The sequence below is a fragment of the Chiroxiphia lanceolata genome, chromosome 7 (assembly GCF_009829145.1).
Source record: "Chiroxiphia lanceolata isolate bChiLan1 chromosome 7, bChiLan1.pri, whole genome shotgun sequence".
NCBI classification, from domain to species: domain Eukaryota; kingdom Metazoa; phylum Chordata; class Aves; order Passeriformes; family Pipridae; genus Chiroxiphia; species Chiroxiphia lanceolata.
In genome coordinates, this window is record NC_045643.1 from 15,806,854 (window position 1) to 15,826,644 (window position 19,791).

The following is a 19,791-nucleotide window of genomic DNA, read 5'->3' on the forward strand; positions in this document are numbered from 1 at the left end:
CCTTTTTTTTTTGTTTTAATTATTCTAACTTGCATACAGACATTTATGTTTGTATTGGCTGAACTTCTCAAAAGTGGTAACTCACTTCTGAATATGGTTGGTTGTAGGTTTTGTTGGTTTCTAGGTTTTTTTAATAGGTTTAGTAGTAGAGAAGAGCAGATGCTAATACTGCTAGATTCCAGTGAGCCTGAGGAAGTCACGTCTCTAGATGCTGTAGTAACACTATTCATCTTGTTCTTAAAAGCAGTGGTAATGTGCCTTTTGAGTTGATTCTGATTAAACATTGCAGTCATGAAGCCTGAATGTTCAGACTGCTTCCAGAAAAATCTTAGGTGTTGTCTTAGAGGTTCCTTAAAACCAAAAGCATTCTTGGACTGACAGCCAACTTTGTAATTATTTTTTTCTACATAGACTAGTAGGGTGCCTTTTTTCCCTTTTTTTAGTAATTTATTTATTTTTTTTAAATTCTAAGATAAATTTGTCTTCCACCCCTACCTTATGAAGCTCAGCTTAAACATGAAATAAATAACAGTTAAATTTGTTGATGTGAAACATAATGCTTACTGTTACATGCAGGTTGCTTTTTTATTTTTAAGAGGATCACAGAAATGTCTTTGTTTTCTAATTGCAGATTTGGGTAGTAAAGATTACATAATGCTTTCCTACATCATGTAAACGTAATGGGTTTTAGTTACTTTGCCAGACACAAAAATTTCAACCTGGGGCATGATATCTTGTGTGGTAACTAATGCTAAAACACAGGCTCACTTCCGTGTCCTCTTTCGGATGCTCCTGTGCTGACTGTGAGAAGGTAACACTTCCCAGATGCTGGTGATACCCAGAGGTTGCTGCCACCATTGAACACTGTCCAGCTGTTGTGAGCACCTTGTTGCCAACTTCAGTTTGAAATGAGCTGGGAAGGTTTTTGTGGAAATGCACAGAGAGTGAGGAAAGTTTTCACTGTTTTCTCCCATTTGGTGTTTGAGCAGAAGTACCTTTGAACTTTTGGCTTTGTAGCTGTTTTCAGCAGGTGGTGTTTTTTGTTTTGTTTTGGTTTTTTGTTTTTGTTTTGTTTTGGTTTTTGTTGTTGCAGTATACGCAGACTCAAATGTTATTAGAAGGAAAAGAGATTATGTCAGTCTAAAATGCTCTTTCTTGTAGATCTATATGCAAAGCCTCTGTCCTGTAGAGGTTTTTTGTGCACTGCAATTCCTAGTTCATTTGTTCAGGAAAGAAATTTAAGCATGTTTAGATGGTTTCCTTTGGATATGCATCAGGTGATTTGTAGCTCTATCCTCAAATCTGTGTCAATTCAGAAGTAACATTGTGAAAACTCACATCCCTTTGTCTTCCATACAACACTGTAAATTGATCTGTTTTCTGAGGCTTTTCTGAAGTTTATGGTTATGAAACCTTTTCAGAGTTGCTAAAGTTTAAAGAAATACTTCTATTATGAAATACAATTCAGTGCTACTGGAAAATTATAATTTGCAGCTTCTGTTAATATGCTGGAGCATTAAAATTCAAAGTTATTTTATGAATAAGTAGACTTATGGTTTATAAGGCAGCATTTTTATAAGGAAAAAACTATGTAGTTGTATTTTACATGAGGCTTGAAATCCAAAGTCATTGTGATAAGACACTTGTTCACAAATTTTCTTTTTCTAATTTTTTTTCTTCTTTTAGTGAGAAGTGTAAAGCTAGGGGATTCACTGTGATAGTGGATGGCAGAAAGTCTCAGTGGAACGTGGTAAAGACAGTTGTGTTGATGCTACAGGTAAATAAATTTTATACATTCATAGCTGACTGAGTTTTATAGATGTGAACCCAATAACTGTGCTATTGTAGAGGCAGTAATTTCTTGATCGAGATACAGATATTTTATAGTCTTCTAAAATAACCAATTGTGGTTCTGTGACAGAGTTCTGTGCGGGAAGAAATTCTGAAAAACAGATGATACAGCTCACTCAAGTGAGAGACAAATTCTTTATTGTTGAGAACACACAATTGTAGACCTTTTTCTAAACCAGAAATTCAGTAAAAAAAAATACAGAAATATGCTTCTGGCATTGCCAGCTATGAGCAGTAGGAATGTCTGCAGGGCAGCAGTTCACACTGATAATGTAGCTGAACAGGTTTTGATGCAATATACTGTACTACCCAGTTTTCCTTACAATAGGATATAGTTGATTTTGTTGTGCATAACAGTTGAAATCACAAATTATGTTCTGAATGCTACAAAAAGGAGGAGAAGGAAAAAAAAGTGACAATTTCCAATTAAATAAATTCTTAAAAAAAATTATTTTAGCTCTTCAGAACTGTGATTTTACAATAGTCTTGTTTCTGCTGAACAGTATAGGTTATTTTCTGGTCTCAGTGGTCAAAGAAAATGCAAGATACAGCACTCCTAAATGCATCAGAGCACCTGAACTACTGACTTTCTTACTTCACAGGTGATTTTTCTTTATCAGAGCAGTTTTCCTCAGAGCTAAGTGATGCCTCAGAAAGTGTGTCAAACACAAGTAATTTCATATTTATTTTTTTTGTCCTACTGGGTCATTGTTGCTTCTGGGTTTTGAAGTCTGTTTCAAGGTGTCTTTCACCTATTTCTGACTAAGATGGTGTTCCTATTAATAGAGTTACAGTATTTGAATCCATTGTATTCAGATTATGGTCTTGATTGAGATTTTGCTTCAGCCAGCGTGAGGTGGTGACATTTGGTGGCAACTGCAGCTGGTGGGAAGGATGCTATTTACCCATGCTCCGATTTCAGCATGCATCCTGCCAGCGTGCAGCCTACAGAAACATAAGTTCCACATCTGTATCTTTAGTTTGAGAAGGAAACAATAAAGAACATTTTTCTATGTAAACTGATCACTTGTGCAGATGACGTGAGATTTCTCTTTGCTTCAACATACATAGTTTCCCAAAACACTTCTGTGTTCAAAATACTTTCGACTTGTAAATCATTTTTGCAAATTCATTGAAATGGTGCAAGAATTGATTTTGGTTTTGGTGCTGATTTCTCTGTTGGAAGTATTTCACTTTTCTTGAATTATATTTTTATAAATAAACCAAAATATTTAAAGAGAAATCACATGGATTGTATCACCTTTATATCACTACTCTGATTATTTAACTCTTCCTGCTATAGCTGATGCCTTGGGAGTAATCAAGAGTCTTTGTTCCTTGATATACATTCAGTGTGACAGTATAAAACCAGCTTAGTAGATTAAATTATTGGTTTAGGCTGAGAAATGTTTTACTGGTAGTATTGTAATGAATTAGTATGTTGAAATGTCAATATTCAGCCCTTTCATTCTAGTCTAAGCAATACATACTAGAGAACTATGGGGTCTAATCTTGAGGTGTCATCTGGTAACAACGTATACGATTTTTTTCCAACGTTATGATTACTATTTCCTTCTGCAAGGTAAATAACATCTGTGGAAAGCCTTGGGTTTAATAATAATTTTTTTAAAAAAAATGCCATAAATAAAATTAAGCCTAGCCAATAATTCATGTTTTTTCAAATTAACATAATGTGGACTAATGGTCAGTCCTCAGGACTGAAAGTGAAGAGGTTATATTTTCTTTTCAGTTCTGACACAGTTTTGCTACAAAAACCAGGGCAATCTGCTCCAAAGCAGGATGGAGCCAATATGTGACGTAGATGCAGCAGACTAACTTGAATTTTTATCTGCAGTTTATAAGTTGTTGAATAAATGATGAAATGTAAATGTAGTAAATGAAGGTGTAATCTTGAATGTGTTACTTATTTTTTCATTTGTTTTACAGAATGTTGTTCCAGCTGAGGTGTCACTTGTTTGTGTAGTTAAGCCAGATGAATTTTGGGATAAGAAGGTTACACATTTCTGTTTTTGGAAAGAGAAAGATAGACTTGGCTTTGAGGTATGTAGATCTTTTGTCTATTTCAGTCAAAATTACTGTTTCTCGAATACTGTATAATTGGATGACAGTTAAGATGTCTTTAAATTAGTTCTGTTCCAGATACTTTGTGGATATCCTTAACAAACCACTGTGACTTTTTAACTTCTTCCCTCTTTAATAAGAGTATTCAATGAAGTAACTCTCAAATTAGAAATGTGTGCCATTTAATTCTTTGCTCAGCAATGGTATAAAACTGTTTGATACGTATTGTGGATGATTTGAGTAAGAAATGGTTGTATAGGGTTTAGTGTGAAATTTTTCATGATTTTCTGTAATGAACTGTGGAGGTATATGTTGTATGATATCACTATATCAGTAGTAACAATTCTGACAAACATCTTGTTGCTACTACATGCATCTCTCATTTTTTGAGTTCTTTTACAGTAGTAACAAAGGTTATAGGTCCCTTCAGTTTGACAAATATAAACTGATACTGTTCTAGTTGTGAGGCAGAGTGTGTACGAGAGACTACACACTAATGTTAGCAGTTCCACTATTATATTAGTTGTGGTGGTTAATGGAAACCTCAATTTTCCCTGTTTTTTTAGAGATTATCTTTCTTTCCAATCTTTTTCTGTGCTAATCTTTTTTGAACTACAAGCTTACTCTGCTCACCACATACTAAAATATCTACTTGTTTTGTACAACAAAACTCTTAGCATCTTTTTTTGGTTTTCTTTGTGAAAGATTTAATAGAAAAGCATTTTGCATCTTGACCAATGCTGTGTAATTCTTTCTGATGGTGAGATTATAACCTTCTTGAACATTCCTGCAGAACACTTAGTTCAGGGAAAATGAGAATTGGAAGGTGGCAGCTGAAAAGTTTCGTAACTGCTAAATAATATAAAAAGAAATTCTCTATCATCTAGATATAATTCTGTTAATTCATGTGAATTTTGTCTTTAAGTCTTGTGTCAGACTTCACCTAGAATAGGTGGCTTCATTTTTGGAAACAATTCCTGCAAGTGGAAGTGCTCTGAAGGAGTGTGGGGGTAAGGGGTACGGTACCTCTTTTCAATGAGGTGCCCAAATATTTATTTATTTATCTATCTATCTACTTATTTATTTATTTATTTATTTACCTCAAGATTCCTTTTATTACATTATTTCATTTTTTATTATCTGCTTATAAATCTTACAAGTAAGGTGATTGTGCATGTTTGCCTTCAGGTTGTTTATTTTATTTTTGAATACCTTTTTAGAGACAGGTTTGAAAAGTAGCCTGAGTTCAGCACAGCTGTCCGAAGAATCTCTGAACAGCTACTTAGGTGTTTGAAAGTCTGTAGTCAGCAAGATAATCAATAAAAAAGATAGTCAAGTGCCTGACATTTTGCTACTGGTTCCAATTATGATAATTGTGACTTCCATTACAGTTAAACACTTCGGGTTTCACAGATGTCTGTCTATCCTGTCACCTGAATTCCTTAAGAAGACTGGCAAAGAGTTGTGATCGTAGATTGGAGTTTGGCATGTAGCAGCAGCCCAGTCATAGCTTCTTTGATTAAAAACATGAGTGTGATGGTACCCCCCTTCTATAAACTAGCTTATTGTTTGGAGCCACATCCAAGATGAGAATTTAAAAAAGCATCTGAACTAACCCTCTGTAGTAAAAAGAAGATTTAAGAGCTGCTATTTAGAAAATGACTTAAGTTTGCAATATTCAATTTCACACGGTTGCTTTCAGGACATAAGGTAAAAAAATGCCTCGTTCTAGAGAGCAGCAGTAGTAATGGCAAAGCCCTCTCTTTAGAAGACTCTACTGTCTGATTTAGGCTGTGTTTTCCCATGTGCACACCTGTAAATATAGTGCTTGGACAAGTTCAGGAAGTCTTTGAAGTTGTGGTGTAAAAAAATTTTATACATCAGTTGTTAGTGGATATATGATGGTATTACTAGTTTAGAAGTCAGTCCTCTAGAACATTCTTCTTGGGTTTTTCTTCAAAATGACTCAGCTAGAATCCATTTCTAGACAAATAAGCAGAAAACCTACAGAAAATATATTAATGAAGCAGGGATAATTTTACATGGCTGCAATAATAAATGGATTTTTTGTTTGACTTTGAGGTTTGTCTAACAGTCATTAAATGATAATTCTTTAATTTAACAAGCTTAGTAATTTTATGAAGTGTGTTCTGTGCCAATGATCATTTTGGCATTGTTGGCATAGACCACTGGAGTTATGTAACTAAACCTTTTGGTTTCTGTTTCTAAACTCTTTTTTTATTACTGAAGTGTAAACATTTCTGTCTGACTTGAAATTTTGAGCTAAGATTCTCTTAAATTAATAGTTCTAAAGTTTTAGAAAGAAGAATATAATTAAAGTAGGAGAGGCACTTTGTGCAAACGTATCAAAATATGTCACTTGCAAGAAAAGTAGTCAGGAGGCAGGAGAAAAACTTGAGATTTGTTTTCTGATGCCTCCTTATATCTTGGCTTGATGCATGGGCAGGTCAGATGTTTGAACTATATATATACATATGTATGTATAATATAACAGGTAATTGCTGAATTCTCATTTTGGTTGATAGGTGTTTGCTCTTGAGTTTCCCTTCTGAAGCAGGGTGAGACTGCTTGCTTGCATGAGGGGCTGCCATCAATTTTTTATCTAGCTGAGGTTGGACCATGAGCAGCTCTTGGTATAGAGTTGCTGTAGATATTTCTGAAGAGGCTGTGTGATACCATCCTAGTGCATGGCTTTTCCTTATATCTTGCAGTTTGTTGGTTTATGTTGGTTGGTTGGTTTTCCTTCTGTTCAGTAAGTCATATTCTTAAATGGCATTCTTCATTAAAGGACAGGAAAAGCTGAGAAGAGTAGGAAAAATCACGTGTTTTCCCAGATGTTGAAAACTCACCCTTGGTATTAGGCAAGCCTTTGTTCTTCACTATTCATTAATTCTCTTGGTTATTCATTACTTGGTTGCAATCAGGAAAACTGTCTCAGTGAAAATGACCCACCTTCTCTGTGCTCCAACTAATATTTTTATTAGAGATAGTAGTATGTCTTTCCTCTATTTTGGATAGGAGTGCAGATAAGACACTGGTAAGGCTGTGGAAGGCTCTAACTCATGCACAAATCTACAGCTGCATAATTTTGTATTACTGGCAGTAAAAACAAAGCAATGCCCAACTTGTATTTCGGATCACGGATGAGATTTGCATAACTATTAGGAAAATCCAGGATTGCTTTTGTACCAGTGAAATGAATATGATGTAAAATTGAAATGAAAGTATGAAATCTTTTTATTCACTTGGGTGTAATCGCATTTTATTAGGAGTAAATGCTGCGTAACCGTGATTTCTAATTTCTAATGGGGCATTACATCTACTTCCTATTTCCTGCCACCTTATCTGTTCTTAATATCTTACTTAATACTTGCTTTAATGGCCGTATGAAGCCATTAAAATCAGTGCCTTCCTTTCTGTTCAGAGGCAGAGATCCTCTGCTTCAGAGTGTGATGTGGTGATGATGCGTTGCAAAGCACTGAAAGTAAATGTGGGAACTGAGATCAAAAGGGCTACTGGGTGGATAAGTACAAAGAGGTGGGCTGATTCAGCTAAGTAAAAGTGCATGTCCTTATTTCTGGTTAGTATTACTGTTGGTTTTGGGCCTGCCTGAGGACAATTCCCATTTGTCTTCCAGCAGAATTTTTCTTTGTAACTTTATTCCTCCTTTATTAGCAACCAGTTCGTGTGTTTGTTAATTGAAGCAGTTTTATCTGGTCCTGTGCCATGCTTCATAACAGGAGAGTTGTTTTAATTGCTACAAGGCTGTCTTTCAGCCAAAATGTTGCATATATTACACTGCAATACTTAATACTGTTAATGTTTTAAAAGATTGAAGAACAGGATTTTAGTATAAAAATTTCTGTGCTTTGGAGAGTTCAGAGATGTTGCTTTTTGCTTTTTTATTGTATTCGCATAGTGATGTGAAACAAATCACTTCTAGTGGCTGTAGTGTGCTGTATTTGATCATGAACTCTTCATATGAAGACAATTATCATAACTGGAAGAAAAAATGTACCATACAAATTGATGAAATGTACAAATTTGTACACAATTCAAAAATTACCGACAGACTGGTGGAGTTATTTTGTGTGTACCTTTCATTTAAGGAACCTATAGGAAAAATGGTCTCTGATCCTGAGTTAGGTATTAGATTAGTACTTTGAAAATCGGTTTGTCGAGAGCAGGGAGGAAGAAAGTGTACTTGCTATCCTTATCCTTGTGGAAATCATGGAGAAAATCTTAAAAGTTCACTTAGGATTGGGAGATAAGAAATGAAGGGAATTTAAAAAAAAAAAAAGAAAGGGGAAAACCAGGTTTTAAGATTGAGACAACAAAATTTGTAGCTTTCGTGGACTTTCCCACAAATGCATATTAGGAGTTCCAGTCTTCTATTAAAATTATATTTAACTGCATTTCTCTTCTCATCTGTATGTATCTTTGCTGCTGCTGGAGGCAATGGGTCCTTTCTTTTAGAAACCTGGGCCAAATAAGGGAATTGTCTCTGGAGCTGGAGCCTGTAAGCCTGCGTTTACATCATGCTCTGAATTCAGTCCTAAAAAGGGGTGTGTTGGAAAATACCAGGATCTGTGCCTATTTTCTTTGGGATGGAAAAAGGACAATGTGCTGATTATCATGAGTCCTGGAGGGAAAGGTGAATGAGTGGGTAAAACCATGAGTGAAGGAGGCAGTGACTGGGAGTGGAGTTGACAGTTTGTCTTCTGTTTATCTAGATTCTGCTAGCTGCTCTTGGGTTTCTAGTGGGCCAGATTTCCATGATACTGGCCAGATAAATATTTGTGTTTCTTGGTGTAAAATTAAAGAAAATTATCTTTGTTTAAATTATTGTTCCATATTAACAAATAACACCTTAAGCTACTCAGTTTTTAATCAAATAGTCATTAAAAATGGATTAAAATAGTATGTAGCATCAAAAAATAGGATTATTTTCCTCAGGAAGAGGAAGTCTTCACTTTACAGTTCTCTGGCAGTGAATCACTTTCAGAGTAGATATATGGGCAGCTCTGTTTGTTCGCTTAGAGTGCCATAGTTATTCTTGCAAAATCACTTGGAGAATAGTTGAGGCTATACTGAAGTTTTTTCAGCAGGTGAGTTTGCTGGAGAAGAAGCACAGTTAACTTTGAAAAAAAAAAAAAGCCAACCAAATATTGATTTGATTGTGCTCTATAAAACAATTAGGATTCAGTCCATATGAACTTCTCAGTACCTCGGCACACCTGGTAAAAATTCTTTAGAAGGTGTTGTGAACATCGTCATACTTTTTGGTTGTTGGATATTAGGTTGCTTGACATGTAAAAAAAAAATAATTAAGAAACCCACCCAAAATTAACAAAAAACCCCAAACCAAACCCACACCAACAAATTACGCACAATATAGATATGTGGATTTAATGCATTATTTTCTCTGTTCTCATAAATTATTTTGCCAGGACTGCCTTTTTTTGTTCTGGGAAATTGAATGTATTTTTAGGTTTACAGTGTTGTGTAAATGCCAGGTAATTGTAATCAGTTTTTTCTAAATGATTATACCGTTTATTCTTTTAAACCAAATCTGATTTTTAAGACCTGACTCCTGAGATTACAAATAGGATTTAGTCCCCTTACAGTGTAGTTGTACCTATTTCAAAGTATAAAAATTTTGCTCTGATAATAGATGTAGAATTGAGATAATTTTCTTAACTTATCCCAGAAGTGAACTGTATTACTCATTGATACCAAGCTGTGAAGATAAATGCAGATATTTACTTAGCTCAGATTATCATATGCTTAGATTTCAGTTGTTCAAATTTTGTATTCTTAGGGGACGTGTTCTCTTTTGGAAACTAGCTGCTTCTTTTTTCATTCAGTAGTGTGGCTGCTCTGATATTACACACTTAAAAAAAAGCCCCTTGTTACTGAAGTTTTACAGCACCCTGTCTTCAGATAGCTCCTGTGTTTGACTCTGTGACATTTGAATTAAAGAGTTCTTTCATTACTTCCCTCAAGAAAGAAAGAAAGTTCAGATGGATGTATTTAACATTTTGGGGGCACTTTTACATTTCCTACTGAATATCCAGAATTCCTCTCTCATCTTAACATCTGCCTCTTTCTCCTTGTAGATGATCAATGAAAATAATTGCAGAAAACAGCAAATGATGTAGAGAGAGAGGTCAGCTTTCTGCAAACAGTATTTGAAGCACTTTTATTACAAAAGATATATGTTGCATGGGTCAAAACCATGTATTTTCACTCCTGAGCTATAGAATTTTGCAGTTAAGGCACAAGACTTCATAGTACAGGCTTTTGCTTTTGGTTGGTTGGTTGGTTGGTTTTTTTGTTTGTTTGTTTTTGTTTGTTTGGGTTTTTTGTTTTATTTTTGGCAGTTCTTAAAAAGGTTTTTTGATTTTATTAAAAAATACAGCACTTCTGCTTTTCCCAAAGCACTGTTCTGAGTTATTTCTGCAAAGGCTTTCACCATGGTTTAGCAGGCCAATGTTGTACAAAGCAAGTTTGCTGACTAGAGTAAGGAAGAGAGCTTTACCACACTTCCAGGGTTTAAAAGGAACTCAGTGCAGATGATGATTCTATGGCTGTTTTTGTCGGTAGCAGAAAGGACGTGTTGGAAACCTACTACCACTGTCAGCTTTATTAGCTGTAACTGTTGTTGGAAGTGGGTGGATCAAGTGGGAAGGGAAGCAAAGATTTAAGGATTCAATAAATTAGACTTTTTTTTTTTCTGTTTTACCATCTGTTTGTTTCGCCCTTGGGAAGTTTAAGCTGTTCATTTTAACATCCAACTATAATCTGCTGTCTAAAGACTTTTACTTTGGATCAAGAAAGCTTTTTTTTTTTCTTTTTCTAAAGTCAACATAGTAAAATTACTTCGGAAAAAACCTAAAAAACAAAAAATCATTTCAGTTGCAAGCAAACAGAGGGTTATTTCTATTTTTACAACTGTAAATTACCTTATCTGTACCTGTGTTGAACTGTGATATTCAAAGGCAAAGGTGGAACGCTAAGTTCATAAGGGAGAACTCTTTTCAGGATGTGATAATTTCATATTTATTTTCACAAAAGATCAAAGACAATTATGTTATTGGATTTTGAAAAGAAGGGTCTCTTCATCATGCACATCGCATCTACCATCAACATTTTTGTTTTCTTTGGCTATTGGTCTGTGTCCTTATGGAATATTAACCTGTAGTAGCTGATTAAAACATTATTTCAGAAGCTTCAGAGAAGCAAATTGCACTTCTGACATCTAGAAAATATCAAAGCTAATTTACTAATGTAAAGCATATTAAGGATGTTAAATTAACACTGCCACCAGTCTACGTCTAGAGCAAGAACTAAATTCTGTTCAGGACCCTTCCCTTCTGCCACCACCTAGTTAAAAATTCAAATATTTGTTTACTTTTTGGAAAGTCTTCAGACAGGATTTTTTCAGTTAGCCTGGTGAATAGTCAATGAACAGTTTAAAAAAAAAAGAAACCTAGAGACTGAATGGGTTTTGAAGTAATGTCTTAAGTTAAAACAAGGCTTATTAATGAGGTGGAAGTTTTTCTTTTTCCAAATTTTTCTAATAAGGTGCAAAAGAAATTTGGGGTTGACCAAATCTCATTTTTGAGTGGGTTCTTTTGTCAGAGGATTATTTTCTCATACTGCTAACTTATTTTTTTCATGCAGGTTTTGCTTTGCAAGAGAAATTTTTTTTTAAAAAGAAAGTCTCCCTGGTACAAGTTTAGAAAGCATAGTCCTTGCCCACTCTCCTTCCTGAAGGATCTCAATTAAAATCAGAAATAAGTGGTCTCAATGCAGTCCCTCCATTTTTTTGAGCTATTTGTGGTTTCTTTAGACCAGCTGCCCTATTTACTTCAGTTCCATACCAAAATTAATTTCCTTCTTTTTTTAATGAACTCATGAAGATGAAAGAGAATGTAAAAAAAAAATGACCTAAAATATAAATGTGTGCCAAAAGAACAAAGGTCTTTTTTTTTTTTTTTTTTAATTCATCTTTCTTGGACCTAGAGTTATCTGGGTTTTGGGCAGGTTGCTGGCATTACTTAGAGAAACTACAGGCTAATTCCATTTTCAGCAGTTACGTACCATTAAGAGTACAGGACAATAGATATATTTGGATGTTGCTGAAAGATTTTCCTGTACAGTAATAGACCATTTGTTTGGAACTAATCTGAATTCTTTAGTTTCAATGTCTGCAGGAACATGAAGCTGGAATAGAAGGCTCTTTCCAGTTGGCTCTTTCCTCATATTCTTGTCCTCTGCAAAAATATGTGAATGATCTGATGGGTTATCAAAATTTTCTTTCCATCTATTTTTTTTTGCTTTCTGGGTATGTATTGCCAATATGTCTGCTTCCTCAGAGAGGTTGAGGTTTTTTTCCACAGGTTTTCAATGCTTAGTATATCATACATTGAAGCAACCTGTGCTGCCAACTTTTCGTTTGAGTTTATATGAATAAGGCTCAACCAGGAGCCTTTAGAATGCAGAAATTAAGGCAAGAATTTGGTCTTCTGACTAGCAGTGAACCTATGTTTTGCTGTATTTCCTGATGCAGTTGATGAGCTAGATTTGTCTCCTGGGTGAATGACACGAGCTTTTAAGCATACTAAGATTTGAATTTTTGACTACTCATGGAAAGGGTACAACTTTTGGTGAGCATATTTGCTCAGTAAATGCAGGCACTTGACTTTTATGGCACAAACTTACCTCTGGGATTGAAAGTATTACAAGAGAGTGATAAAAATACTAAGTGCTTTGCGATATGATAGCCTGCTACTATATTCACTAAAAATGGTGTATGATGTAATCGTGAAGCATTAGTTCCCACCAGAAAAACAGATATCCAGGAAACACATTTCTTTTTCCTATTGTAAATAGACAAGGTGGTAGAGATGATGCTCTTACAGGATTATGCATGAGATATACGCTGCGTATGAGAATTACCTGAGAGTTAGGCCCAAGTTAACTGCAACCAGCCATATTTCATTTAAGCGTTTAACAGTAAAAATTTTGATCGCTTTCTCTGAATCACAGAAAGATCTGCTCAGTATCTCTAGGCATACTTAACCCAACTTTTCAGATACTTAAGGAAAATATAAGCATTACTTACAAGTTACCTATTTTATTGTTGCAGGTTATTTTAGTATCGGCTAACAAGCTGACACGATATATAGAACCATGCCAACTAACAGAAGACTTTGGAGGAACTCTCACCTATGATCACATGGACTGGTTGAATAAGAGGCTGGTTAGTTATCTGTGTTTTTGGGGTTTGTTATTTGGGGGTTTTTTAATGGCTCATTCTTGAGCTATGAAATTTTTATTTGTGTAGGAACTACTAAGTGTGTAAGAAATTGGCATATGTGTAGTAGTGCAGTTCATTAACATGAATAGTCTTGTGATAACTAACACTGGTCATCAAGGGGTGATAAAGCTAATGTAATCAATTTGTTGAACCAACAAGTTCCTTAATGAAGCTCTCTTAAACTAACTCTAGAAGAGCCTGACTGTATGGTATAGTTGCTGCAGAGGGAAATTGTTTGCCTGCTGTAGGAGAAGACCAAAACAAGGAGAAAATACTTGGAGTCTGTGTATCCTCCAAGGTTATCTCATAGTTCTTGGCTCCTGTGGACTAAGAGCTAGGTTTTAAACTGTCCTACACCAAAACCTCTGTCAGTGCAGCTTCCCCAGTACATAGAGGTGCAGTAAATGTCTATGAGCAACTACACCCTTAAATCATTAATAACACAAATTGTGTTAGCAACTGTTGGTGCACATAGCTCTCCAGAATATTTTTAAACTCTTTTTTTCATGGATACTTGCTTTTCAGTTACTTAAATAGAATTTTCGAAACAATATTTAATTTCCAACTAAACAGTGTGTTCCTTTCCCATGCAATCTGTTCTTAAAATGTGTGTCTTCATCTGGGATCTCCAGGTGGGATCCTGGACAAGGAATACGCCACTGTGTGTTGCAACTGCAGCTACCTAAAGCCTTCAAACATACCTTGCAGCCAGTCTCACAGCAGTACTCCCCCCTTCATGGAGTCTGAGGACTTTCACCACTTTTGTTTCTGTTTTGCTGAATCTTAGTGAATTGTTTGTTCTCACCCAAGGCAGAGAAAGCATCGTCTACTGTGTGTTTTTTTTTCTACTGGCCTTTGCATGGGCTTTATGTGTGTGTGGATTAGGGCAAGGCAGTTTGTTTCTCTGCTTGAAATTGGGAGCACCTGGACACAGGGGAAGGAAGGGAAATCTAATGTTGTCACTCTCCTTCATTTTGCTCTGATATGCACAAATCTGGCTTCTACTCAGCTATTCCTGCACTTATAAAATTTATAAGAACAGTACTTCCACTCTCTCTGGGACTTTTGCTTTCTGTTTCGTTCAGACTACAACTGAAAATGTCTTTCTCCTGTCTCTCCTCTCTTGGCTTATTTCACTTGTTTTGTATATTAATGAAGATTCTCATCCTTGCAACTCCTGAATTCTGAAACTAGACAAGTGGGCAGAAAGGTTGTTTAAGGTACTAGCTGAAAAATAGTTTACAACTGTTTGTACATGTTCATGCTATGGATTTTTTTTTCTTTTTTAGCAAATGAATTTAGCTTGTACTTTATAAACCACTCTTATAAATTGACTTTTAAGACTTGTCCATCTCAGATCCTTTTTGGTTTTCCTGAAATTTTAAGTAGTCCTAGATAAATTAAGGAAAGTTCACTGGCAGGCTATTGATTATTAATTTAATAACACCAAAATGACATGGAAGTTATTGTGCTTGTCACTTAAGGCACCCAATCATGCTCAGTTTTGTTAAAAAGCAAAACTAAAACCGACCCTCAGAAGTCAGGCACATAGGAATTATCTGAACAGTACCCAGTGTCTGACTGTACAGGCCTTATTCTCTGAAATGAGAAGCCCCTGTGTTCAAAGAAACTGATGAGGGTATTTCTTTCTATATAATATTTCTATGTAATATGATACATTTTTCTTTTACTTTACTTATTCATTACAATATAGTCCATTTCAATAGTGATTAGAAGCTGAAATCTTCACAAAATTTTAATCCATTCAAGTGAGCTGTCAGACGTTTGTGTAATATGCCTTGATTCTTAAAGGATTAAATGAAGACGTAGAATAAATATGTCCATAAAAACTTACAGGCTTTGCAGAAATCTCATTTTTTTTTCAATATTTAGAATTCAGTCCACCTTTGTTATATTCACTATCTCCCTAAGGAATCTTAGTGCTCTTAGTTGTTCCTTTAACAAAACTAGGTTTCTAACCTACCATCTGAATGTCAGGAAATAATGACACTGTGTAAGGATTGAAGTATACTTACAGAACTAGTGGATAAATTTGCACTGATGCCTTCAATACAACCACTTAAAATTTTCTTAAATTAATACCTACCTCTTACTTAGGTATTTGAAAAGTTCACGAAAGAATCAACATCTTTACTGGATGAACTTGCTCTAATTAACAACGGAAGTGATAAAGGAACTCAACAAGAGAGAGAGAGGTGTGTGATTCACTTTTTGAAATCAATGCTTTTGGATTATAAAATTTCATTTGAAATCCAAGTATGGAAAATATTATATGCCTTAAATATTTTGAAATGTGTAAGGAAATTCTAAACATTTATAATGTAGACAACAAGATACATGAGTCTTTGTGTAGATGCATGCTCATTTAACTATTGAGTACATGCAGCTTCACTTTTGTTTTCATTCAATGAGTTGAAAAAGTGAAGACTTCACTGAGCGAGGGAGGAAACTTGATCTCTTAAGACCATCAGGTAGTTCTAGCCTTAGTTGAAGTTTTTAGTGCTATTGTAATACAAATTTTAATAATTCGTTTGTTACTTTTTTTCAAGATCAATAGATTTGAACTTCCTTCCATCAGTTGATCCTGAGACGGTATTGCAGACAGGTATAGTAAGTCAAAAAACTAGAATGTTGGTCAGTAAAGAGACATAATTCATTTTAAGCCCCAAATGAAAGCACAGAGGGCACAATAATTATCTTGGCCGTCTTCACAATGTGACAAGCTTATCCTTCAATGTAGTCTTTGGGTTAAAAAAAGGTGATGCTAAGAAATGGAAGAAGTCGAAATGTGTCTTTTTAAATACATATTTTTACAATCCTACTAACATCTTTACAATATTACCATAACTAATGTTTAATTTTGAGAATGCTTTGTGTCTAGATGATGTCAATATGTTTGCCTTATAGAATGAGTCTGTCTCAGTAGCCAGCAAATGGTTACAGTACAGATTGCATTTTCCTGCACAATTCTAACAATTTACATCAGTCTATTTCTGAGCTGATCATCTGCCAGAAAAGTGAAGCATACAGTCAGCATACTGACTCTTTGCTTAGACTCTTCATTCAGCATTAAATGTTGTTTTTAGGGTGAATTTCCTATTGACAACGAAGTATAATAGACTCGATTTAGACTAGAAATTTGTTTTTAAATCAGTACCTTTTTGGAATAAGAAAGCATAAAGTTAAGGTGGTGATCAGAGTCTGAATGTTCAGAATTCTTACCTTATAGCCTCCTATAAACTAATGTGTGGATCACATGTAGCATTTGTCATAGAGAACTGCTGGCTTTTTGTTGCCCCCTCTATGAAAAATTTATTAAAAGTGGGATAATATTGTTTTGACTTAAAAGGTGAAACAGTAGTTTCTTACTCTGGTCTTTGAAGTTCTTTAAAATATGAACTGTCTGTAGACACTGTCACTGGATTTTAGCCTAATTGTGTGTCCTTGTCTAATGGTAAGATTTTTGGACAAAACAACACTTCAATTTTGTGTAAGCAGATGGCTCCTGAGCCCATTAGTTTATATGCATTCTCTGTTTTCTTAATTATGGCATAATGAATTTTTTTTTAGCTACTAAGTTTCATAACTTCCTTAAATCATGGAAGTTCCTAAGAGGCAAGCTTTCCCTGTTAGAGGGAAATCTTGTATTGAAATCTGTATTGAAATCTTGAGGGGGGGAGAGGGAAAAATTCAACCCTCCCCAATTAAACATTTTGATCTCCTAAGGATAAATACGAACAAACTGAGGATTTAGATAAACGGCTTCTGTTTTCCGTAATTACAAGTACTGTTCCTTTCTCAAGTTCCAAATCCACATATATAGTTCTTAGAATTTGATAAGAATTTAGTTTAAAAAAACATTTTTACCTTGAAAAATGGTAATCCTTTACTTCTGAAACAATACAATTTCAAAATTATCCCAGTAGAACTGTAATATCTTGTAAAAGCCTTTAAGTCTGTTTGCTCTGCAGCGATCTGTGTAGTATTATAAAGGATGAAATCCAAGATGTTTGTTTCTATAGTATGGCAAAATGTATTTGAATTCTTAAAACATTTTCATTTCGCAGTAATATATGCTGAGTAATTTAAACTTGTTTGCTGCAATCTCCAAAGCTCTTGGCATTTTGATTGTCTAAATAATACCAGTTGAATTTAGAGTCTTATGCTTCTGCATTTTCCTTGAGGTATTACAATTACTCAAGTGGTAATTTTTTCTTTTAGTGAACTGGCATGTTACCATTTTAAGACCTGCAGAACTGATGATCTTGAATTGGCACACTTTCACTTTCACACCAACATACCTTTAGTGGCCAAACACTGATTTATTTTAACTTGTTCATTGAGCTCTTGAGGAACAAATTGATGATCTGGGTTTACTGGTAGTATGGTGTTTACATCCTGAAAACTTTAACATAACTTAAAAATAACATTCTTCAAACAGTTTAGGTAGAGGATTAAATAGTCAAAATATACTATTTATGCATATGTGAAAGTCATTACAGTGTAGAGAGCCTGTACCCTGATATGGTGCTTAAGAGCACAAAGAAAAAGGCGAGAGAAGTAAGAGCAAAACACTGAAAAAAAAATAGTATTCAGCTCCACACTTCCTATGAAAGTATTGTACTTGCTATAAAAATCCTGAAAGACAACAGAGAAATTATATGGTCAGTTTTTCAGTGCTTCTAGAGCATTCATTTAATATAAGAAAATAAATTGTTTGAGAGAAATACTTCAGATGCTACTCACCATTTTGAAGAATCAGAATACTTAGAGTTGTTTAAGGTTCCGGAATGTGCTTGCAATTGTTTCTTTACATTAATCAATGCTATTGTCAATTTGCATGTTATTCACAGTATCTCTTTTATATATCTAAAATATAACACCTTTATTTTCTTCTACTTTATGACTGATACAGCCCCACAAACTGTGACCAGAGTTCTGCATGAAAACCATATCCTTAAATGTGCCCAATGCATGAAAGATCATTAGCTGCAAAAATGCACTGTTGGATGGTTTACAAGCAGGCATGCTTACTACTAATTTTGGGGGGGGTGGATTTGAATCTGAATTAACCACATCATTACGTGTGTTCTTAAAGGTCATGAGTTGCTATCTGAGTTACAACAGCGTCGATTCAATGGTTCAGATGGAGGGGTCTCTTGGTCTCCAATGGATGATGAGCTGCTTGCTCAGCCACAGGTCATGAAGCTGTTAGACTCACTCAGAGAGCAATATACCCGCTACCAGGAAGTTTGTAGACAACGAAGCAAGCGCACACAGCTGGAGGAGATTCAGCAGAAGGTAATGCAGGTAAGCTTGGAGTTGTTCTTGAATACTGTGAGGCGGAGGTTTGAGCTCGAGTCACAGACTGTGTTTCCTGTGAAACTAAAAATTAGAGGTGAGCCCCTAGTGCCTCCCTTCACTCCTCAAATGTTAGTGTGCTAGTTTTACTCAATGCTTTACATTGTGGCTACGCTACCCCAGTGACTTTCCCAAGGCTGTTGTCATATGTGGAGGTTATTTTAAATGTGCTCTCTTGCCATTGTGCTGAAGAACCTTCATGTTCTCCTTTTGGTGCATGCTGTGGCAGTGTGTGGCTGCATTGTTGGAGTGGCAAATGCTTGACCTGTTGGCAAAGAGAGGAACATTACATGTGTGACTGTAACTTTGCTTGAGAGTTGAAAACCTTCCCCTGCCTATGTCATTTCAAGTTCCTGTTACTGAACATAAGCTGTTATTTATTCCTTATTTTGTCTAATATTTTGTAGTTTAACCTAAGTTAAAGTGCTTATACTCTCTGCATTTCAATTCTGTGTTAAAGGTCATAATGAATTGGTTTGGTCCTTAGGAAACAGGCATGTAATTAGCACTTTCAACATCATCTCAGCAGACTCTCACTAGAGAAAATCAAGGAAATGGAATTAATTTGTTCCTCCTGTATTTATCACTTGAAATTAGATTTATGTATTTTTAAGATTCTGTGTAGTTTGAATATGCGAAATCTAATGGAATAGATATTGCTTTTGACCTTCCAACACTGGCATTTCTAAGGCATGAGGAGTGCAAGTCAAGTACTTCCACTTCACAGCAGTTCAGATATGGGTAGAAATAAAACCTAGTTAATTTTGTGTTAGCTAGCAGTGAAAATACAAATCTACTGAGGAGATAATGCTCCTTTTGTAGTAATTCAGATTATTATAAAAAAAATTAAAAAGCAAATGTCATCTGCTGGTGTGCTGAGCTGGAAATAATAAAAATGAAAGAGATTAAAATAGTCCTATATAGAACATATCGGCATAGCTGTACATATAATCAGGTGAGATTTTTTTTTTTTGCTGTGTTAAAGTTGTGATGATTGATTTATAACATATTTTGGCAAACCGACATTGTTAATGCATTTAAATAGACTTGTTTATCATGAGAGCCTCATTTTGCAGTATTTGTAGTAGAAATAGTTACTGTTTGCTCTGTGTACACTACGGGTGTTACAT

General features: G+C 35.1%; 1 protein-coding gene across 5 annotated transcripts in view; it reads left to right on the top strand.

Moving 5' to 3' along the window:
- The window catches only part of SESTD1 (SEC14 and spectrin domain containing 1), a 54,782-nt gene that overhangs the window by 17,695 nt on the left and 17,296 nt on the right, over nucleotides 1-19,791 (top strand). For 4 of the 5 annotated variants that reach the window (XM_032692893.1, XM_032692895.1, XM_032692894.1 and 1 more), the window contains 6 exons: nucleotides 1,687-1,777; nucleotides 3,799-3,912; nucleotides 13,109-13,222; nucleotides 15,398-15,495; nucleotides 15,850-15,905; nucleotides 18,399-18,610. In XM_032692893.1, the coding sequence (XP_032548784.1) occupies nucleotides 1,687-1,777; nucleotides 3,799-3,912; nucleotides 13,109-13,222; nucleotides 15,398-15,495; nucleotides 15,850-15,905; nucleotides 18,399-18,610 (685 nt within the window). The remainder of the gene's footprint in view (nucleotides 1-1,686; nucleotides 1,778-3,798; nucleotides 3,913-13,108; nucleotides 13,223-15,397; nucleotides 15,496-15,849; nucleotides 15,906-18,398; nucleotides 18,611-19,791) is intronic. The other variant, XM_032692897.1, reaches the window with a different exon arrangement.